Below are 22913 nucleotides of genomic sequence, written 5' to 3'. Positions count from 1 at the left end.
CCCAGAGGCGGCCACGAGCATGGGGGCCAGCGGCCTGGAGGGAATCTGCGGCAGGAGTTCGGCCCAGCTGGGGAACTCGATTCCCAATGGTGACTGGCTAAAGCAATCATGTCTCTCTTTTGAGAAATTTCAACCTGAAACGTAGAAAATGAACCTTTCAGTATCCAAGTAAGTGGAAGCAGAATCATGGAAGCAGGAGACGAAGGCATAAGAGACGTGGACTCCTCGGGTAACCACTGGGTCATCCGAGTGGATGCTGACCATGCGTGGAAAGCTGTCTCCAGGGAGCCCCCTTCAGTCTTAGCACCTGCCTGGGAACAAAGGCCTAACCCAGGGGCCTCAGAAGATGTGGTCCTTCCCTGGAGTGATGTGTAACAGGTGAAGGGCTGGGTGGTGGATGAACCGTCAGAAAGAAGGAAGATTGGGCTCAGTGGAAAAGCTGTGCTACCTCTCCCAACTCATTTTCAGTCTTATTTTTGAAATATCTTCCTGGGTTGGGAATAGGAATGCACGAAGCTATTTGTTCAGTGCAAAAGCCATTGCCCACAGAGCACTGTACCGTCCTGCGTGCAGGAGCCACTGCTCTAGAGAAACGGATTCTGGGCAGAGACCTGATCCCCACCTCCTAGGGAGCACAGAGGACACCATGGCTCGCAGATGCTCTACTTAGGGACACACAGCCGGAGGGGGTTATGGCCGGGTGAAATGTGAAATATGAACCGGCGGTTACTTAGAGCCACAGGCCCTACATCTATGCTGTTGCTCTCACTCTGGACCAAACCTTATGCTCCCCTGGGATCAGGGACAGTGAGACCGCAGCTGAAATATGAGAGAAACTAAAAAGTTCACTCTCAGCCTTTGAGTCTCCAAGGGCCCCACAGTTCCTGTCATAAACAATGGGGTGTGGTATATGACAGACACACTGATCTTGAAAGTCCTGCAGAGAAAACAGAAGCATTTGGGGCTGGAGAAATAGATTAACTGATGCCATGGGAATGAAAGCAGGGTGAGAGAGAGACTCGTAGAGACCAACCGTGGAGTAAACAGGAATTCACCAGCCGATTAAGGCTAAAGAAATGTGGAGACATGCAGGCCAGGTGCAGCTATTCCCTCCTAGCTGCCAGACACTCTGCTTTCTTCATTATGCCATCCTACTCGGCAGGCACTCTTTAATGTAGTGACCTGCCACTTCTCTGCATCTGGGTTTCTGGAAAATAATTAAGCTCTCCAAAGTGGCCTCTGTGCCCAGGAAAATTCTCAGTTTTCCAGGGTGATGGGTGCTCTCCTGGTCTGTGTGTTTAGTTAAGCTTGGTTTAACAGAACCTACTGGGATTCTGGAGACTAAGCTCTGTGACATGCTGGGAACTGGAAATCGTGGTAATTGGAAGTACAATCTAATGTATTACGAGCGGATCTGTTATCAACAGTAGTAACTTTCATAATGCGTATATTCCCTAAATTCTCAGAATAAATCACATCATTTCTCTTTCTGGTCACCTGTCCACATACTTCTTTCCTTGTTTTGTCTCCTAGTGTCCCTGTTCCCCAAAAATCCAGTAGAGAAACCTATTAACTTAGCTCCTTAAGCTCAGATCAGATTTGTGGATACCCAGCCATCTGCAAAGCAACCTTCACCCAAGAAGAAATGGATTGCAGCGCCACCTGCTGGAGATTTCGAGCTGTGCACGCAGGTTTAAATATTAGCTCACCTGCTCTATAGCTGTATAAGGCAGCGGTCTTCAGACCGAGATACCTGGAGGCACGAGAAGACTTTAAAAGGGGGACTCAAAGATTTTTTTTTCTTCTTCTCCCCGAAGCCCTCTTCTCCCCCCGAGTATATAGTTGTATGTTCTAGTTGCAGGTCCTTCTGGTTGTGTTATGTGGGACACTGCCTCATCAGGGCCTGATGAGTGATGCCATGTCTGCATTTGGGATCCGAACTGGTGAAACCCTGGGCCGCCCAAGAGGAGCGCGTGAACTTAACCACTCCACCACAGGTCGGCCCCTGAAAGATTTTTAAAGGCACCGATTTCCAGCTACTCAGATTTCATGTGTACTCTCTCCTAGAGTGGATAGGCCTGGGAGTATGCAGGCAGTGGAGCTACCTGCTGTCCTCCTTCCTGCTCTCTTTACAAGACACTCAGTGCTATAGACTGAATGCTTGTGTCTCCCCAAAATTCATATGCTGAGACCTAATCCCCAAGGTGATGATATTTGGAGGGGGGTCGTTGGGAGCTGATTTGGTCATGAGGATGGAGCCCTCCTGAATGGGATTAGTGCCCTCCTAAAAGAGACCCACTTAGAGCTCCCTTGCCCCTTCCACCATGTGAGGGCACAGCAAAAAGATGGCCATCTATGAACCAAGAAATGGGCTCTCACCAAACACCAAATCTGATGCACCAGCCTTGAACTTCCAGCCTCCAGAATTGTGAGAAATAAATCTCTGTTGTTCATAAGCCAACCAGTCTATGGTAGTGATAGCAGCCCAAAGAGACCAAGACACTCATTGCCAGGCATCACAAGTGTATGTTTATTAACCTTTTATAAGCCTCAAATGCTCTAAACAAAGGGACAGTGTGAAATACCACAGTACGTTATTGGAGAATACTTCCTTAATGAAGGACACTTGGCAGTTGCACATTTTGCATTATTTCAAGGGGCAGAAGGTAGAAAGTTCCACCTTCTGACAATTAACATTGTATTTCCAAGTAAAAGAATTCTATATCAAGAGCAAAATTTTTTTGTTTTTGAGGAAGACTAGCCCTGAGCTAACATCTGTGGCCATCTTCCTCTACTTTTTATGTGGGACGCCTACCACAGCTTGGCTTGACAAGCGGCGCCATGTCTGCACCCCGGATCTGAACCAGGGAACCCCAGGCCGCCGAAGCAGAACATGCGCACTAAACCACTGCACCACCGGGCCGGCCCCAAGAGTAAATTTTTTTATTTTCTTAACTTTTATTCAAATTTGTAGGAGAATCATTTTCACTAACTTTTGTCAAATGATTATTAGGTGCTGTAAACACATATCCACTTTTACTCAGACCCAGGCCTCCTCTTTGCTTTTATTTACCAACAGTTTTGCTCATTTCTTTATTATCACCACATAAGTATAAAATTTTAATAAACTTAATGGGCAATGCGTTATGGATTTTACTCTAAATCTCATTTTTTTTGCTGTCTTTTTTCTCTGAACCCTGTCTCATTCCAGCAATAATCTCGTTTAAAGATACCTGAACTAATTGTTTTAAAAGCCCAATAAATATCATTGAAGGATACATTTCCAATAAATTACTTTTAACATCTAAAAAGTCACCAAAATGTGTAACATATTTAGGTGGTTTTTATCAATCAATAATCATTGCAATGAGAATTTAATCCAGAAGAAAAAATTTTTTTTTCTCCCCAAAGCCCCCCAGTATATAGTTGTATATTCTTCATTGTGGGTCCTTCTAGTTGTGGCATGTGGGACGCTGCCTCAGCGTGGCTTGATGAGCAGTGCCATGTCCGCACCCAGGATTCGAACCAACGAAACACTGGGCCACCTGCAGCAGAGCGCACGAACTTAACCACTCGGCCATGGGGCCAGCCCCTAGAGGAAAAATTTTAACACAGCTTTCTAGTTATAGGAAAGTAAATACTAATTTAAATTTTTATATATATTCCTTAGCAGAAAAGGATGACAGGATCATAAATAAGGATATGGATGGCGACAGAATTTCCAAGGGGAAATTAACCATGTAAGATTTCAGGGGGACATAAATTTATTTTAAAATATTTACTGGATGTGGGAAATTACATCCTTTCCAGCTATTAAAAAAAAAAACAAAGGATATGGACCATGTGAAAAGCAGTAAAGTTAAAACCTCTTTCAAAACGGAGTCAGGAAGCCCTGAAGAGAGAGCGCTCTTGCAGGTACCACTCATCAAAGCTTACTCTACCCACCCCATCGGGAGGAAGAGATCTTCTCTGCGCCCGGCACCAGCCCAGCCAATGAGAAGCTGCCACAACCCGGCGCTCTCACTCTCCTCCAATGAGCTTTCCTTCAAGAACGCCCCGCCCACCTCCCCCTTTCCTCTATAAAAGACTGCTCCTCTGCTTTGTTCTCCACTTGCCGATGGGTCTGTTCCCCACGGTTTGCGTGTCCCAAATTGCAGTTCCTCTGCTATTCTCGAATAAAATAAACTCCACTGTGCTGGTTGAACCACTTCCCTTTCGGTCCTAAAGGTCGACATTACCGCACAAGTTTTGCCAAATCCTTTTGGGAATACTTTAAGGGAGAGAATCATTACCCCCAAGGACCATTGTAAGGATTAAAAAGGTAAGTTAGCGGACAATAAGTAAATGATGAGTCTACTTTCTTCATTAATTCCTAGGATTATTAGACTTACATACTAAAATATATCATGGTGCTAATGAAGGCTTTGGGAATAAAGCGCCAAATCCACGTCAACCGGAGACGTGAGCGACCAGCAAAACATGAACCACTCAGGAGCCTGCGGGGATGGGGGCTCCCCCAAAATCTGAGGGCTCAGAGGCGGTGTGGGCTCCCCACTTCGTCAGAACCGCATGGCAGGCCCCCTCTCCGACCCCACCGGAGACACCAAGTCAGAGCCAGCGGGAAGAGCCGTGTCTCCCCGAGGTCTCTGCACCGGAATGCGCCGGGGGCCGCGGAGGGGCGGGGCGACGACGGGGCGGGGCGACGCCGGCCCCCCAGCAGAAAATGGGGATTTGTGGACAGGACGACGGCGGGGGCGGGGCGAAGGCGGCTCTCCGGACGAGGTCGGGGATTGGTCGGCGGGACGGCGGGGGACGGGACCACGCAGCTCTGTGGCCGAGACCAGAGGTTGGTGGACCAGGCGGCGGGGGGGCGGGGCGACGCCGGCAAGAGGACGCGGTCCGGGATTGGTGGGCGGGACGGCGGGGGCGGGGCGACGTCGGCTCTCCAGACGAGGCCGGGATTGGGGGGCGGGGCGGGCCCGCGCAGGAGGGGCGTGACCGGGCACGTGGTGCGGAACCGGCGCGGCGGCTGTCTGCGGGTAAGCGGCTCTCTCCGGCTGGGCCGGACCGGGCCGGGGAGGCCCCGGGGGGCGGCGGCGGTCGCGCCTGGGCGTGTGGGAACGGGGCCGTGGCCGGGAGCGTCGGGCTCCGGGCCGCAGCCAGTGGGAGCAGCGGAGGCCGGGCGTGGGCGGCGGCCGAGGTCGGCGGCCCCGAGGGGAACCGCTGTCCGGTCCGCGTGGCCAGCAGTGACAGGAAAAGAGCGTGTCCCACGGGATCCGGGGCTTCGCGGGCGGCGGGCAGGACACGCCGAGCACCGGGCAGTCCGCACGCTCCCTCCGCCCAGGCCCGCAGCAAGCTGAGCCTTTCTCGCCCACAGATCCCTCTGGCGGAGGCTTCGGGTTGGGCGGCCTGGGCCCGGGTCAGAGGGCCCGGGGTCGGGGGTCTCTAGCTCCCGCCAGCGTGGAAGGCTAGGAGGTTGCACCTGGCGCGTGAGTCGTTCCATCGGCCTCGGTTTCCTCGTCGGTAGACGGAGGTGATCGTGGTCCCGGGTCGGCTGAGACCCCGGGCCGCCGGCGCCCCCGCACCGCCGAGATGGGATGCGGGGCGGTCATCCTGGTGCGGACGCCGTGCAACGAGGTGGAGGGCCTGTCTCGGGCCGTCTCCTCACGTGAGCCTTTGCTGTCGCTGATGTTTACAGGGAGCAGTAGCGAGAGAGGAGTTTGTAGAACTGTATGTTTGGGAGGAAGCTCTAGATTGGGCCTATTGGAGGTTCCTGCCCCTGTTTTAGTGGTTTTTACAAAGGTTTGAAGCCGTGATTCAGGTGTTTAATATATGCCTTGAATTAATGAGGGACAAGGATTGGGACACTCAGAGCTAAGAGTCATTTGTAGGTGTTGGGAGATGTTTCCAGGTGCCACCAGTGTCGTTTCTCCTTCCCCTCTCACTTGTTTCACTGTTGAAGTTATGTTAGTCCCCAGGAACGTTAAATTTCAAGAGGGAAGTGAAGATGGCATTTATTTTGAAAGGGTAGTTAATGTTTGCTTGCGTTCACTCCAACCTGGCGCTTTTACCTTAACAAAGGAGGTTCAGCAGAGCATACAGAAGTGGTCCCATTTAATGGCTTTGGTAGTGGGGATGGGGGGGTGGGGAATAACGGAACTGTGAGTGGGGGGAAGACAATGGACCTGGCCTAACCTGCTCGGGCTGGATTGGTAGTTCAGAGGAGTTGCTTTTTAGCCAGCCTTGGTGGGTTGCCATGAAAGGCTGAACGGTCTGGTGGCTGTTTACTCGCCTTTGGTGAAAGGTGCAACTTAAATAGTTACATCTTTGAGTGACTTTATTGGAAGGTCATTGGTTAATTTGGCTGCAAAGAACATAATATTAGTGAGAATATACCACTGTGAGCGAGGTTTGTGGTACTTAGAGACCAGGAACCCAAATAACAGTACCCGCTGTAGCAAATTGTCCTAGACAGCTTCCTTGTTTACATTTCTGGTGATAGAACGATGAAAATTTGACTAATTAACGCCCATGAAATACCTCTACAGCGGTTATGGGCCGTCTTACTGGGCTCCTTCAGATAAGAGCCTCAGCTGAAACCATCTGAGTTGGCTAGGAAGTTAGTAAATATTTTATGCTCCGTTGTGGGTGTTTGAAGAGGAGGAAGGAAGCGCTGAGAGCTCAGCGGTTTGATTTGATCGCCCAGCCTTAGCGAACTCACACTGCATGGCTGGGTTAACTTCCTCATTCTGCTCAACAGCTGTCACGCTTCGTAGCACAGGGGATACAGTCACTCCTCTGTTTAGAAATTATTTTGGAATCCTATACCAAGAAAAAAAAATGCTATTTAACTACAGTGTGTCAATACACAGGCATTTGCCTGGCATCCCACTTCAGAACTCTCTAGATGTGGTAGGATCTTGTCACTCTACAGCTGCAGTTCTGAAATACTTCATACCCCGTGGGATAACTGAGCTCTTTTCAACTATTGCTGACGTTTGAGTCTTGCCATTTGATGGCATCGGAATTGTCAGTTCAAGGAAGGGGACAGAATCCATTTTGAAAGCCCCAATACCAGAGTCGTTTTTGTTTCGTATTCATTCCAGTTTTTAAAGATGATCAGTCACATGATTTCTTTTCCCCTGTATTTGTAAGGCAGAGTGGAACGTGCTGGGTCTCACACATGAGAAACTGGGGGTCAGAAAATGCACTCACTGGGGAGGCTGTTCGTTAGATGGAAGTTTCTTTATCCTAATCAGGCCTTTGTGAAGGTTTCGTTTGTTGCCTTTGGCTGTTTCTGGACTCAGATTATCAACTTTCTTAAACAGAATTTATCTCCCTCTCCTTGGGCTTTGTTTGCTCTGTTTGTGTTTGGAGCCATAAGAGATAGATTGTGACATTTTTGTTGAGATCCTTGAAGTGATTCTTTCCTGTCTGGTCATAGTAAGTGGGAAGTTCTCTGTGTGCTTTAAGAGAGTAAAATAAAAAAAATTTTTCCAAAAAGAATTAAGTGCCAATAGATCAGTGTTGCTGGGAAATACCTACTTTTAATTTTCATCAGATTTTCTTCAACCCAGGCCCTTCCTTTAGTTACCTGCCATTTTGACACAATTTGGGGTGCGTTTACCTCCTAAAAAAGAATGGGAGGTCAACCAGAGCCTCTAACTGCTCCCCAGAGCTTTTGTCTCTGCCTCTGCAGTCACTTCCTGGAATCCTCGTGATGACTGCGTTCTTGCAATGCTGGCTCGAGGGCGGAGCAGCAGTTTATGATCCTGAACAAGTGCCTTCTGAGCCCTTCGCTCAGTTAGTTCAGTCGGCTGATCTAGAGGCAGGACTGACGGATTGTTCTTCCTTCCAAGAATCTCCAAGGTCTGTGGTCCAGCTGAAAGATGTCAGTCCTCACTACCCTGTTTAAGTATGTTGATGACAATCAGGATCGCTATGTTAAGGTAAGGGAATATTTGTTCTAGGAAACATTAAAGTTTGGTTTAATCCTATGGAGCTCAGAGAAATTCAAGAAACTAATATGAATTATGCCATTTAAATCAAGTATTAAAAATATTGTCTAGGGGCTGGCCTGGTGGTGTAGTGGTTATGTTCACGTGCTGTGCTTCAGCGGCCCCAGGTTGGCAGGTTCCCATCCTGGGTGCAGACCTACACCACTTATCAAGCCACGCTGTGGTGGCATCCCACGTACAAAAGAGAGGAAGATTGCCACAGACGTTAGCTCAGGGCCAATCTGCCTCACTAAAAAAGAAAATATATATATATTGTCTACACAGAGAAAGACAGACACTGTATGATCTCACTTATATGTCTAAAAAAGTTGCACTCACAGAAGCAGAGAATAGAATGGTGGTTGCCAGGGACTGGGGCTGGGAGCAAAGGGGGGATGTTAGTCAAAGGGTACAAATTTTCAGTTATAAGGTGAGTAAGTTCTGGGGATCTAACCTGCAGCCTGGTGACTGTAGTTAATAATACTGTAGTTGTTTATTTGAAAGTTGCTAAGAGAGTAGATCTTAAGTGTTCTCACCACAGAAAAAATGGTAACTATACATCTATATGTGTATATCTAGCCGAGAGATCGTCCCTCTCCCCCTTCACTATGATACATAATTTACACTTTTGCCTTTTGACAGAAAGTCTTAGTATCTGTTTCTAGAAATATCAGAGCTAATCTGAGATTTTTGTTTAATCTTCATCTACATTTTCTTGTGGCAGATATAGATTAAAGAACTATTTTGCATTTAGTATTTTTTAAATGATTCAGTAATGTTATATATCTGTTCCTTGACATTAACTTAAACGATGATGCTTTAAAGTTGTACTTGGTAGACACATTTCAGAGTTCTCATTCTAAAAATTGTACGTTAGAGAACTTGGCTGTTGTCAGGATGATAAATGAGGTAACTTGGACAGTGGAAATGTTGAGTATTTTCTGTATCTTTCTGTTGTAATTTTGTTAGATTCAGACATGAACATATTTATGGAACTTTCTACATTTTACATTCACCTCATACTTAATGGTTAAAGTACACATTCTGACATTTTTCTGTTATGCTGCAGTTCTTGGTACAGGGTCATGACAAATGGTTTTTTTAAATCTTAAACAAAAAGGAAAGTGATGAAACTCTTGTACATCTAGTCAACATGTTCAAAATGGAGTGACCACAGAGAGCAAGTCAACTTTGGGTGCTCAAAACCTGGCACAATTATGAACACCTTTCTTCCTTAAGGAGCAGCTTTTCAGAATCCCCTTTTGCTTATTCCCCACAAACAGAAACTTGCAGAGTGGGTGGCCATCCAGAGCATCTCTGCGTGGCCCGAGAAGAGAGGGGAGATCAGAAGGATGATGGAAGTGGCCGCTGCGGACATCAAGCAGCTGGGCGGCTCCGTGGAGCTGGTGGATATTGGGAAGCAGAAGGTATGAGTCTGGTGTTCTCCGCGCTGCAGAACCACGAGTGAGCAGACTCTACCTGAGGAGTTGACAGGGCTCAGCACATTCAAACCATCTTTTGCTTCCAATAACCTGCTTGTCATTAAAGCAAACAAAAAAGGCCTGATTTGGGTACTAAAGTCTGTGTGATTTCTTCAGTTGGATCAGAAGAAAGCTTTCATGATACTCGGCATTTTTCTCCAGGAAGGAGACCTGTTGAGTTACTCGAGAACAAATTAACATAATGGCCATTCTTAGAAAATTGCTGACCTTTCCCCCAGAAATGAGTCAGCTTTCAAACTAGGAAGGTGCACTCTATCCACGTAGATGTGAAAACAGTGAAGACTCCCACTTGCACCGCACTCTGTCGCTAGCATCCCACTCGGTAGAAATAGCACTTCTTCATGACTTGGCTGCCAGAAAAGCTGCTTGGTGTGTGGGGCTGGGGGCTCAGTTGCATTTTAATGCAGGATTCTGACTTATGAAACTGGTGTATTTTCTTCCTAACTGAAATGAACAGTTTCATTTCACGGTGCATTATTCTACTCTTCTAGTTTCAATTTCAGTCTCAGGTTAATTACATGTTTCATACCATATATTTTGAAACCTTGTGATATTCTTTTATATTGTGGGGTGTGACCGGGTTTGCCTTGTCTCAGTTCTCTTGCCAGATGATTTAAGTGTCAGTTGAAATCATAGTCTTGGGATTTTACGTGTGGACATTCAGCCCAGTCTGCTCTTTTCATAAATGGAAGAACTCGGAGGCCCAGGTGGGCTCTGTCTCCACTGAGAACCCACAGTCTTCGTGGCAAAGGAGATTAAAACCTGGGCCTCCTGATTCCCAGTCCAGTGTTATTTGTTTGAGATTTCTTCTGACGACAAATTTAATAGTTGACTTAAGATTAGTTAGGTAAGATACATTACAGCTTCCCAGCTCTTCCCCCCCTCATGAGAGAATAAACCAGGTTTCTTTGTAGTCTTTTGTTTTAGGAGCATTCTTGACTTGCTCCCCCTCCCTTTTTTCCTAATACAGTCATGCATGGCTTAGTGACGGGGACGCGTTCTGAGAAAAGTGTGCTTAGGCAGTTTTGTCATTGTGTGAACATCATAGTGTGCACTTACACAAACCTGGGTGGCATAGCCTACTACACACCTAGGCTGTATGGTACTAATCTTACGGGACCACTGTCGTATGTGAGGTCCTTTGTTAACCGAAATGTCGTTATGCGGTGCATGACTGTGTATTAAAGAAAACCTAGGTGGTAAATAATTTTTAAGTGTTGTTGCATTACAATAGACTTATTCTATTTAACATAATGTGCAGTTCTTAGGAAAGGGCCTTCCACAAAAGACTAAAATGACTACCACACTGTTTTGAATTACATTACACCAGTTCTTTTTTTATCAAGGAATTGACAGCTGTCATCACTGTTGGAAGAGTTCTGCAGCGGTCCTCGTGGTGTGGGGGGCTGCCATGTCAAGCTCCTCTTCCCATCACTTCATTTGGCAGCAGTGGTGTGTTTTTTAGGAAGCAGTGATGACTTGGGGCAGGTGTGGAGGTAGAGTTGGATGTCATCACACGTACATGCAGAAGCTAGAATACTTTCAGGCTTACAGAGGAAAGACGATGTTGGCAGTTCCAGGTCCTACTCACGGATGTTGGAGCACAGGTCCCTGGTGGGTGAGGCTCGGGGCAGGCGCTGACTGTGGGAAAGGCTAATTTGGGGCTATTTGGTATTGGGCCTCACTACCAAGGCCAGGGCAGGAGACATCAAGCTGGGCCTGTCTGCTTCCAGCCCCTGCCCCCGGCAGTAGGATAGAAAGGGTGCCTGGCGTGTAGGTCTGGGAGAGCCTGCCCTCCAGGCAGAGGAGCTCAGGAAATAGGACAGTCATGCCTGTTGAGCCAAGAAGTGACATAAGGGAAGACGTTAACAATGTGCAGGGGGGAGTAGGGCCCACTGAGTGCTTGTTCAGTGAGGCAAGGGCTGGGAGCTGGATTAGGGTGGTGGTCGTGGGAATGGGGCAGAAAGGAGGGAGAAATGTGGTATCCTTGGCGAAGACTTCCACCCAGAGAGAGGCTCTAGCGGAGGATCATATGTTATCCCTGTAAACACTTGACTTTGCTTCTCAGCCAGACTTTATTCTGTAATGTCGGAGTAGATAGGAATACCCAGAGAGAGATTTGCAATTTGCAGCATGAATTTCAGTACAAATTTACCTATGGGCCCAAATGGCTTCTTAGAAAAGTGTAAAGTATTTCAGAGGAGCTATGTTGAGTAGAAATTTATTTGGAGAAAACCTGTTGTCATTTACAAATCATTTTCCTCCTGAGGCAAGCTGAGGGCCGGCTGTGACTGTAGTCCCACATGTCATATGTGATCAGGCCAGTGAATCTAAGGAACCATTCTTTGTAGTCTGGGGCCAACAGGCCATCCTCCAAGGGCTGCGTATGGGTAGCTGTGGGGCTACCAAGAGTTCCTTAAGTTGAGAATTTATGAGTAGAGTTTACTAGAAAGATAAATCCTGTATCCTGCAAGAATTGTGCAGCCTGGCGTGTTCCCTAATGTACGTGGATGCTCAGAGATGCTCAGAGCCCCTGGGTGTTGGGGAAGGACACATTTATCAGCCTGTCACCGGTGTTGTCCTGATTTGCTTGTCATTTTTAGTTGCTGCTCATTTTACCTTTGATTGTAAATCATTAGTTTCACTTCATTACCAATTTAGTTTGTATATTACGTTTATTAGTGTATAGTTTCATAAAGAGTATTTTCTAGTAACTAGACTAATACCTAAGTGCGTGATGGTTCTAATATAAATAATCCTTATTCCTCCAGCCAAAACAAAAGGACACACTTCTCTCCCTCCCCTGCCATTTGTGGCACTTTATAGTGAGCACGGGGTGTTCCTGCTAGACTGTAGGAACCGGGAGAGTAGGTACAGGGTGTAGGGTGTTCTGCACGGCCTGCACAGGCTGTGGTTTGCGTTCAAAGGTGGAGATGTCGAGTTGATGTGAAAGTTGGGGAAGACCTGAGTTTGCTGTGAGGGTTGACACTGATGGGCCTTCGAATACCTGCAGTTCTACTCTAGATAAAGAGAGAGAGTGATTAATACACATTTGTACGGGATTGTGGGAGACCGATAAGGCCTTTGGGAGACAACTCAGGAGTACCACCTGTCACTGCTTGATTTCGTACGGCTGCTGTGAATGATACTTCTTTATATCCTCAGCCGTGGCCCTTTCTCTGCAGAGTTGTAATCTATATACAGAAGTTCAAAAATATACCTTCTGCTTTAAGATTGTGGTAGTTTTTATCCATTATTTTAGAAAGTAATCAACTAAGCTGCATCCCAAACTTAGCCTTCGTAATGTTTTGTTACATAAAAGTTAAACAAAAAAATCAGCCTTTAAAAATTTATGAAACTGCCTGTGGTTCGTAAGCATAATTCAGCCTATGTGCTCTGGATTATAGGAGAGTTAATTCTTGTTAATTAATGACTCAGTTGAACAATATAGTCTGAAACTCTACCATAGAGGGTAATTGATGAGAACAGATAAGAACACCCAAGGTATTTTAATAATATCTGCTGTGAACCCAGGATTTTTTAAACAAAGGCTGCCTTGATTGCTTCCCTCTCGGCTCTTAGCTTCCTGATGGCTCGGAGATACCACTTCCTCCCATTTTACTTGGCAAACTGGGCTCCAACCCACAGAAGAAAACGGTGTGTGTTTATGGCCATCTGGACGTGCAGCCGGCAGCTCTCGAGGACGGCTGGGACAGTGAGCCCTTCACCTTGACAGAACGAGACGGTAAGGGGCACTTTCCCAGCGGAAAAGGACGTGTAACATCTGGAAAGCAGCTCTCCTCCTTTGCCTTAGGGAGATCACTGACAGCCCTGGTGGTTCTCTTTCCAGAACAAGTCATTTTTAGATAATCTAGAAGTTGAGTTCTGGAAGTTTCTTGCATGTGCACCAGTCATTGAAACACAGAAAGCCTTGCGTTCCTCGTGGAAACAAGGTCTTTGTGGCCTGGGGTCTGCTAGGCTTCCCTCCACTGCTGGCACTTTCTCAGAAACAAGTTCTGAATTGGGGCTGTGCAGCCTCAGACCCTGCGCGAGCCCCTGCTGTCCGTGGTGGAGTCCGTGGTGGGTTTCGGCAGCTGCACTCCAGGAAATGCGGGAAGCGCCGTGTTCCCGCACCGCTGTCCCCCAGTGGTATCGTGGTGCCTCCCAGGCCAGGCCCTCGGGCGCCTCAGCCTCTCCATCAAGCACTCGCCTCGGGCTGACCGCTGTTCTTCCCGCCCCTTCTGCCATAAAGGCTCCTCCCGCCTTCACTTCTGAATTTTCACGTTTCCATGCTTGGCCGTCTTCGGCCAGATGAAGCAGCCACTTCGTCTCTACCTCACTCCTCAGGCTAAGTGCAGACTGTCTTTAACTAAGGTCCTTCTGACTGGATATGTTTTCTGTTCGGGCTCAGTTGTGTTCATTACTGTGCACAATCGAGGAAGCTTTGTACTGAAAGCAACGTCTGTGAGGAAATTCAGCTCCACACCACAGTCGTCCTCCCAGTGCACCTGCTGACTTACCGTCAGTCGGAGAACTAACCCTCCGTGGGCACCAGGCTCCTCTGGAGCGTCAGACCCACATATCTGCTGGGTCCTTCCGCTCGCCCCTGTCTGGAACAGAATTCTGTGTCTTCGCTCTCCAGCCTGCCCTCCTCCTTGTCCTCTCTTACCGTCTCCGAATGGCCCCGCCATCTGCCCCACCACCTGCACCAGAAACCTGGAGGTTTTCATCCTGGTCCCTCATCCCCGCCCCTGCAGCCCCCAGTCCCTGCCAGGCCCTCTCTGCCAGCCACCGCTCTTCCCCCATTGAGGGCCCTTCCACTGCTTGTTGAAGTTCGTTTCTGTGCCCTCTCTGTCCTGCCCCATGGTGACCTCAACGTGCTGTGTCTCTACTTGACACTGCTCTCCTTCCTCCCGGTCTTGTCTCCCACTTGTTACTCCCCCCGTGCCATGTGGACACCTGCTTCTGCGCCAGCTCTTCTACCCCACACCCTCTGCTCAGCCCTTCCCCGATCCCAGACAGACAGACAGACACCCTTGGTAGACTGGGCTTGGGTGAAGCTGGAGTAACTCCTCGTACGGCAGATGAGCTCCCTTGCTAACGTCTGACGGCCTGCTGTCTCTCTTTGTTGGGGTCTGGGGTCTGGAGAGCACTGCTCTTGTCTTTGAGCCCCTCTGTCCAGCACAGTTCTGGCACCCCCTAGTTAGTCAGTGTTTGTCACAGGAGCAAGGATGCTTTTTAGACGAGCTCTTTAGCTTTTGTGAAAAGTGCATCTCGTTTATGAAAGGAGATTCCCAAGGCGATGATGTATTTGAGTATTTAAGCCTCTACTACTTTGGGATAGGTCATGTTGAAACTGCCAGACATTAAAAACAGGCTAAGAATGAGAAAACCAGTGGACTGGCCAGGACAGACCAAGGTCCAGAGAGAAGCCAAGCCCTGAGAACGTGATGGCCAGGATTCTGTCCTTCTCCTGCCCTGGTCTCCCTTGGGCTGTGCTCTGCATCACGTGACAGGGGACCCACAGGAGGGTCCCGGCTTGCTTGTCCAGTTGTTTCTGGCGACCAGTACCCAGCCCAGACACCCGCCTTCGTAAGAGGTCCCACAGCAAGTGTGTGGAGGGGAGGTTCTGTGACTAATTACGCTGAAAAGAAGCAATATCTTGTCCTTACCGTTTCAAAGTAATAACCTAGAGAAATAAATAAGAAACATAAGTTTTATTCTTTATCAAATTAGGTGTCACAGTTGGGATGGGGTGAGATTTGTAATTCCCTTTTGATAATGGTGCGTTGTCATTCCTACATATGACTGAGCTTCCCACCCTTATTGCCTCCAGCTGGCTATGGAAATGGATTTTAATGAACTAGGTCAACTGGTACCGATGTCTTGGAGCTGGGTCGGCAGCCCGTGCCCTGAGTCAGCAGGAATGCTGGCACTGGCTGGACTGCGTCCCCCAAGGAGGGGGAGGGAAACTGGAAGCATCCACATGGCTTGCTGTTAGATTATGGCAAATTCTCTGGTAAATTCCAACAGTAGTTTTGGATAGAGACTCAGGGCTCCTGATAGACTGAAAACGGGGCTTCTGATTTGAAGAGAAAGTCCTGGGACAGCCACGTGCGGTTGCTCCAAGATGTTATCAGATGCTCCTTGGAGATACGCTCTCCTTTCTATTTCACGGTAATCATAACTTGACGAATTTGCTGATTGCTGTTCTAGGCAAATTGTATGGGAGAGGTGCAACTGATGATAAGGGGCCCGTGGCCGGCTGGATCAATGCCCTGGAAGCCTTTCAGAAAACAAGCCAGGTACTTCCGCCTTGTCTGACTCTACCTGATTCTCCGGGTCCCATCTGAGCACTACAAAGAGGGGCTTTCTATTCCCAGAGCAGCCTGTAAAGATCAAAGGTCACTGGGATATGAGAACGTGGATTCCTCCAAAACCATATCAGCACAGTTGTGTCAGCTTTAAGATTGTAGGTTTGTTTTGCAGCTTTAGGAAACATGAAAGGTGTAATCGTTTTACTGTTGTTCAGAGGTCACAGTGTTGATGACTCAGCAGGAATCCAGCCAACACGTGAAATGAGTGTTCAGTCCTTGACCACCTGTGAGAGAGCTTGCTTCCAGGACGAGGTGTGGCTCTGTAATGTGGACAAACCCCCTATTCTCTCTATGGTTTTTATCCTCATAAAAATAAATTTTGTTTTTAAAAATGTATTTCCTTAACTGTATTCCCTTGTCAAAAGTTTGTAAAATGCAGAAAAGTAGAGAGATAAAAGGTGCCTAGAATCCCAACCTTCAGAGACTAAACATTTTGTTACTTATCTTTTCAACTGTTTTTAACCTAATTGTGATCATAGCATATACTTTTTGCATCTTGCTTTTTATCTTGTATCGTGATAAAATAACAAGGTAAGCATTTTTGTCGGAACGTGGAATGGTAGGTCTGAAAAGAGCCTCGGCCCCTCTGGTCCAGGGGGTCGTTTTGCACAGAAGGAAGCCAAGGCCCAGAACCTCTGACTGCGGGACTGGGAGGGCTCACCCTGCTCCAGGGCCCCTCAGGGTCTGGGGGTGACCGAGGGGAGGGGTGGCCAGGTGCAAGGCAGGCTGCCCGGAGCAGCTCCACGTACACCTATTCCACGTGCCCAGGTCTCGGAGAAAGTTTTCAGTCTAGGGGCAGAAGAGGGGGAGGCGATGTATGTAGTGAGAGTGCTGCCTGGGGCCATTCTGATCAAGGCTCCGTAGGCTTGAGTCCACATGGGGGCCCTGCTCTCCAGTGGCCTGTGACCTTTGGCCTCACCTTGCTCAGATGCGGCTTCATTTTCTCCTCTGTGGAAGGAGCCACCTGCTTCACTGCACAGCCCTGTGGAGACCTGGAAGAATGAGAGCAGGAGCCAGCTGGACAGCGGCGGCTTTAGGAAGAGGGACTTCTGTGCGTGGAGGGTGGAGTCGGGGTGCTGGAGAACCTGCCAAATTGGGAGAAGGCTCTCGCTCACTCTAGTGTGACTGGTGATGGCCTGAACGGTGCAAATGAAGGCTGTGGCTTTGTTTGTGTCACGGCCTTTACTTTAGAGAGAGCAGCTCAGGTGTCCTGGAGAGTCCTGATTCGTGTGGGGTGAGTGCAGACACCCCTCTGATAGGAGACATTACGCTGTGGAATTCCTTGGAAGGAGACCACGGTGAGGGTGTAATTACACTGGAGCCACACTTGTGGCTGACAGTCCAGCACCTGGGGACTGAGGGTCACTACGGGTTACACAGCCTGCCCGGGTGGTTGGTCTGGAGAAAGTCGGGTATTTGAAATTTGTGGTTTCAAAATGTTTGGTGACATCCTGTCTATTGTTTCTAAAAAATAAAAGTACACGGAAGTTGGACGCCTGCTAACACCCTTTTCCTTTCACAGGAAATTCCTGTCAACATCCGATTCTGTCTGGAAGGCATGGAGGAGTCGGGCTCCGAGGGCCTGGACGAGCTGATTTTTGCCCAGAAGGACGGCTTCTTTAAAGACGTGGACTACGTCTGCATTTCTGACAATTACTGGCTGGGCAAGAAGAAGCCCTGCATCACTTACGGGCTCCGGGGCATCTGCTACTTTTTCATTGAGGTACTGTGCGGTGTCTGTGTGTCCTGGTGTCTTCCCCAGCCTCGGGCCCCTGTTCTTCCCTGGCCTGCAGCAGGCAGGTACCTAGAAGCAGGCCCACTCTTGCTGGAGAAGCAGAGCCTGCTCAGCGCCCCAGCTCTCGCGGGACGGAAACCACCTCTGTGATGCTCCAGGCCTGATGGCCATCAGGAGGGTCTCGTGCAACTTCCAGCCAGGATGGTATTGTCTGTAGTATTCCCTTGGAGCAACTGAGGAATGATTAAACGCTAGTCCATTTAAGAAGACAGACATTTGCAAAGCGTTTTAGAAAGACTGCCTTTGAAAAGTTAAAATGTTCGCATGACGGCCCTTAGGCTCTTACCGCTCAGTGGAGTGATCTCTGGGGGACTGGGACGGGCAGGAGGGGCCGGCACGGGACCACCCTGCTGCTCACGGGCTGGTCCACTGAGCCTGGGTCTTCTCATCTTCACATAAGGATGGGGCAGCTGCCACGCAGGGGGACTGATGATGAAATTAGACCCTGTACATGAGAGTGTTTTCTAGACTGAAAAGTGCTAGAAATGATCATAATTGCTGCACTGAGTATCACTCTGTGCCAGGCACTGTTCTACATGTCTGTCAAATAACCCGGCGCAGGAATGCAGGGGCTGTGAGGTGAGCGCTCTTATGAGGCCATTTTACAGGCGAGAAGACTGTGGCCCAGAGTGGACAGCAGCCTTACCCTGGTCACACAGCTAGTCAGTGTTAGCAGTCAGCAGCCTTACCCTGGTCACACAGCTAGTCACTGTTGGCTGGATCTGACCCCAGCCTTCGGGCTCCAGGTCCCTGTGGGCTGTCTGTCATGGTAGGTGTTGCCCTTTTAGTAGATGGGTGCAGGGTCTTCGGGAAACTGCTGGAAAAAGCTCTGAGTGCTTGAGGAGTTGCCCTGCAGCGTGCTCTCGCCTGTGTTCAGCATTCCCTAGGGTATTTTTTGTTGTTGCTGCCCAAGGTCTTTAATTTAGAAAATGCCTTGCTTTGCTCGTTGAGGGAGCAAGCTTTGATTCTGAAAGTTGTCAGGTCTTGTGAATGTTCTTTGTTCAATTTATTGTCACGTGATAAGAATGAGTTCCCACTAAGTAGCCAAATAGAGTGGCCTTTGTTTCTCTCCAGGTGGAGTGCAGTGACAGAGACCTCCACTCCGGCGTGTATGGGGGCTCAGTGCACGAGGCCATGACCGATCTCATTACACTGATGGGTAAGCCCGGGTTTCAGACACGATGTGGCGATTTGGTAGAACAGTTGGCGTGGGCCTGTTTCCAGGCTGCCATCAGCATTTGGTGCGTTTCAGCGTTCTTCGTGAACCACGTTGGTCTCCTCCTAACTACGCCTCTGTCTTTCCCTCCCTCCTCCCTCTCCTCACTGTTCCTTTTAAAAAACCCACACGCTTCATTTCGAAACCTTCTATCTTCCTCGCACCTGCCCTGTGTCACTAAACCCTGCCTCGCCTCCAAGCCCCAACTCGGCATCCCCGGCCACATCGGGCCCTGTCTGGCCCGTCCCCTGGAGTCACAGGACTGTCCTCTCTCTGGAGGCCATTGTATGTTACGTCTCTTGGAGGGCATCTGCTTCGGTCTGTTTTACGTTATTTCTGGCCGCAGCGCGGCCTCCTGCGTGGTCAGCTCTCAGAGTGAGACTACAGCTCACTCTGCCTGGCGTCCTCCTACTGTAAGGCTGGACAGAACTGTTGCCTCACCCCACGACTTGTAAGTCCTATTTCCTTCCCTCGTGGACGATGGCCACCATATGTGGAGCTGATGTCATTTCTGGGACCAGAGTTACTCTGTCCCACTCCGCTTTCCCTCAGCTGGGGAGCAGCTAGTTTCTTGTGGAATGTGCATTAGGAAAGAAATGCTGGAAGGGTGCACGGTGTGCGTGCTGGGCTGTGACTGTGCGCCTGCCTTTCTGTGTGGCAATCTCTTCATCCTAAGATGGGATGACAGCACTGCTCACTCACCAGGTGGTTAGGATGTAGCTGAATGGCTTGGTATGCGCAGGGCCTTGGACGGTGCCCAAGGGATCCTGCATGCTCAGGAGACGTCACCCGGCAGCTCTTGCGCTAGGACTCCTGGCCCTGCTCAGCTGTGGTGGCAGTGGCGTGGGCTCCCTGACACTGCACCCAGCCCCCAAGCTCCTGTGCTAAGCACAGCTCGCCTTGTGCTGCCCACCCGCTGAGCGGGTCCTCTGCTCTCCTCCAGGCTCCTTGATAGACAGGAGGGGGCGGATCCTCATCCCCGGCATCAGCGAAGCGGTGGCCCCCGTGACGGAGGAGGAGCTGGAGCTCTACGACAAGATCGACTTTGACTTGGAGGAGTACGCCAAGGACGTGGGCACCAAGACCCTGCTCCACGACTGCAAGGTGCTGCCTCGGCCACATCTGGGGCCTGGCACCCCACCTGGGGTCTGGTGTGATGTGTGACCTATCCGTTCCACCAGGCCTCATGCCGTGCCCTGTCCTGGGACCCCCGTGGGAAGGAGCCAGAGATGCTAGCAGAGATTCGGGCATCAGACGCTACAGATGCTGGAAGGCAGCCCGTCACCAGTCTGGGAGCTGGGAGGTTTTTAAAAATGTCAAATGTTGACTTTTGACAACTTAGGAACTGGAGAACATATGAGAGAAAACACAGTAGCAAATAGCTTTCCTCTTATTTCTGTTTTTAGGATTATTTCTTTACCACTGGGCGCAGAGATGATTTAAGCCATTCCTAAGAGAGCCAGGTGCTAAGGTAGAAACTATTTGCACAAAATGTTTACTTAACTGTTAGGAGAAAATTGTGTCCTAACTTTTCTCTTGGTTTAGTTCTTGGTTTATGAGGTCTGGCTGTGAGTTCACATTCCGTTTACCCAGCATTAACTGAACTGCAATGACAGGCCCTGGGGATGCAAGAGGAATGTTGCCAGGCCTGGCCCTTGAGTGTCATCCCTCCAGGAGACAAACGAGCAAAGACTAAAAGGATGTGCCAGGCCACTCGGGTAGTCTGGAGCGTGGGTGCCTGTGAGGGGTGAGGCCTCATCAGAGAGGAGCGCTGTTTGCAATGGGGCTTGCAGGAGACAGGAGGGGCCGAGCGGTGGAGGAGGGCCAGCTCGGTAAGGCATGGGATTAAGACTGAAACTGCCTGATGTAAAGGCCTCTGTGGTCTGCCGAGGAGTTGGCATGTTCTCTTGGAAGATGACGGACGTGGCTGCTTTTGAGTCAAGGGGTGAGTGATCCGATCTCACTGTGGACAGATTATGTTGGCGGGTGGCTGGATTGGAGCTGAGGCAGTGGAGGTGGGAGACCAGTTAGGCTACTGCAGGGGAGAGAGCCTTGAGCTCGTGTTGTGGGGCCAGGGAGGCGGGTGGGGCCACTTCTTAAGCTCAGGATGCATCAGAGAGAGTCGACAGGACCAAATGGAGTAAGAATTTCACAGGTGGAGCAGGGTAAAGGTCCTCCCCGGCAGTAGTCACTTGGTTCTGATGCCCTGGGCCAGGAGAGCTTAGTCCTGGGGAAGGGACGAGTCGGGGAAAAGTTGGGTGCTCAGCGCACTTCTGTTTCCTCCTGTCTGCTGCCTTCAAATTAATGTTTGCTTTTATATAGGGTGTCTGCTTTAGGGCCATGATATCCCTTCTACATATCACTGAGCTGTTTGGTTCACAAATGAGAAGCCCACACATTAGGTGGCTGAATTACTGTGGAACCCCAGGAGCCCTGGAAGGTTCCTCTGTGCTGGCTGGCCGTTCAGGTGGCCGTGTGTCCTCTCCTGACTTGTCTTGTGCCATTGCTAGATGCGCAGGGCATGAAAGGTGGCAGTATGATTGAATGCTTGGGAGACAGGAGGCTGCTTCATGCGAGTCCCCTCAGCAGAGGGTGACAGTGCTTGTCTGTGGTCACCGGGCCCAGGACACAGTGGATGGTCCTGGCTTTCCTCTCCCAGTGGGAACTACCCCCAGGTTCTGTGACCTGTCAGCCCGGAGCCTAGGAGCATTCAGAGATGGCCTGTGCCATGCTTCTCTCTTCCTCCTGGCTTCTGGTACCTGTGGCCCTCCAGGAGCTCTGATGTGTGTGGGACTGTGACTTCTCTGTGGATTCTACAGGGCTGGCAGGAACCCACAGCTCTTGTAGTCAGTTTGTTAATCTGAAGGGTCCAGAGCTGCAGGGAGGCATGGAGATGCCGCACCTGAGGCCATTTGGAGCGCACAGAGCCCACTTTGTGGTGTATCATAGCAGGTGCCAGAACGCATTTGGGGCCAGCCCATCCGCCTGCCTTCTGGGGTCTGTACCTCCTTCCTGTGGTTGTGCGGACTCCCCAGGCCCACTGGTGACTACTGAGGACTTCCCACGCAATGTTCGTCTCTCCTCCGTAAGCAGACAGTGTTGTCCCCAACCCACTCTGTCGTTTTTTGCAGAAAGACATCCTGATGCACAGATGGCGGTACCCGTCACTCTCCCTCCATGGGATTGAAGGCGCCTTCTCTGGGTCGGGGGCCAAGACCGTGATTCCTAGGAAAGTGGTTGGCAAGTTCTCCATCAGGCTTGTCCCGAACATGACTCCCGAAGTTGTCAGCAAGCAGGCATGTGGGGGCGCAGGGATGCAGGGAGGGGGCTGCCGGACCCCCACAGAGACTCAGAGTACAAAAGGCTTTTACTAGGGCTCTGACAGCTGAAAACACAAACCCAAAACCCGCGCATCCCACCTCTCGGCTCTTGCCAACTTGTAATTACTAGAATAAGCAGTTCAGAGACTGATCAAAGATAAAGGCCATATAAGCAAGCATCACATGGAAGTGACTCTGGTCGCTGCTGGGGCATGCCAAGACCTGACTTCTGGCTTCATCCTAAGGCTTCAGGTCAAATGCTAACTTTTGGCCAAATACCTTATGGTAAGAATCCAAGAGCCACCTCTGGGCCATGGTGAGGAGCAGAGGGGGAAGATTCCAGAAGGAGCAAATCCTGATGGCCGCAAGTCAGCCAGGCTTGCCCTCATCTGGGAGGGTTTCGTGGAGAGATGGAATCGAGACCTTTCCTGCAGGGAGGGGAGGCCAAGGGCTGGGATTTTGCCATCAGGAGGTGGCTTTGGGTTGGCTCCTGGCTCCGTTTTTGGTCTAGATACGATGATTTTTATAAAGCAAGTCAAGGAACACTTTTAAAACTTGGTTTAAATATTATCATTATTTGCAAACATCTGCTAAAGGGTGAATTACTTGAATATAAAACAGTACCTTTTACCTTCATAAAACTGGATTTTGTTTCTTGATAAAATCCCTTTTTCTCCAAGCACAGTTATGTAGATCAGTGTTTAGC

At 49.5% G+C, this 22913-nt stretch overlaps 1 protein-coding gene across 1 annotated transcript in view; it reads left to right on the top strand.

Moving 5' to 3' along the window:
* The first annotated feature begins 4982 nt into the window (after positions 1 to 4982).
* The window catches only part of CNDP2 (carnosine dipeptidase 2), a 20560-nt gene continuing 2629 nt past the window's right edge, over positions 4983 to 22913 (top strand). Inside the window, exons 1-9 of the mRNA XM_046671706.1 lie at positions 4983 to 5039; positions 7860 to 7949; positions 9281 to 9424; positions 13082 to 13244; positions 15716 to 15804; positions 17399 to 17599; positions 18746 to 18830; positions 19831 to 19991; positions 22019 to 22183. Of these exons, the coding sequence (XP_046527662.1) occupies positions 7890 to 7949; positions 9281 to 9424; positions 13082 to 13244; positions 15716 to 15804; positions 17399 to 17599; positions 18746 to 18830; positions 19831 to 19991; positions 22019 to 22183 (1068 nt within the window). The 5' untranslated portion in view covers positions 4983 to 5039; positions 7860 to 7889. The remainder of the gene's footprint in view (positions 5040 to 7859; positions 7950 to 9280; positions 9425 to 13081; positions 13245 to 15715; positions 15805 to 17398; positions 17600 to 18745; positions 18831 to 19830; positions 19992 to 22018; positions 22184 to 22913) is intronic.

Source organism: Equus quagga, chromosome 9, assembly GCF_021613505.1.
Source record: "Equus quagga isolate Etosha38 chromosome 9, UCLA_HA_Equagga_1.0, whole genome shotgun sequence".
NCBI lineage: Eukaryota > Metazoa > Chordata > Mammalia > Perissodactyla > Equidae > Equus > Equus quagga.
Note: the sequence above shows the minus strand (reverse complement) of the source record. Positions and strands in the feature narration are given on the sequence as shown.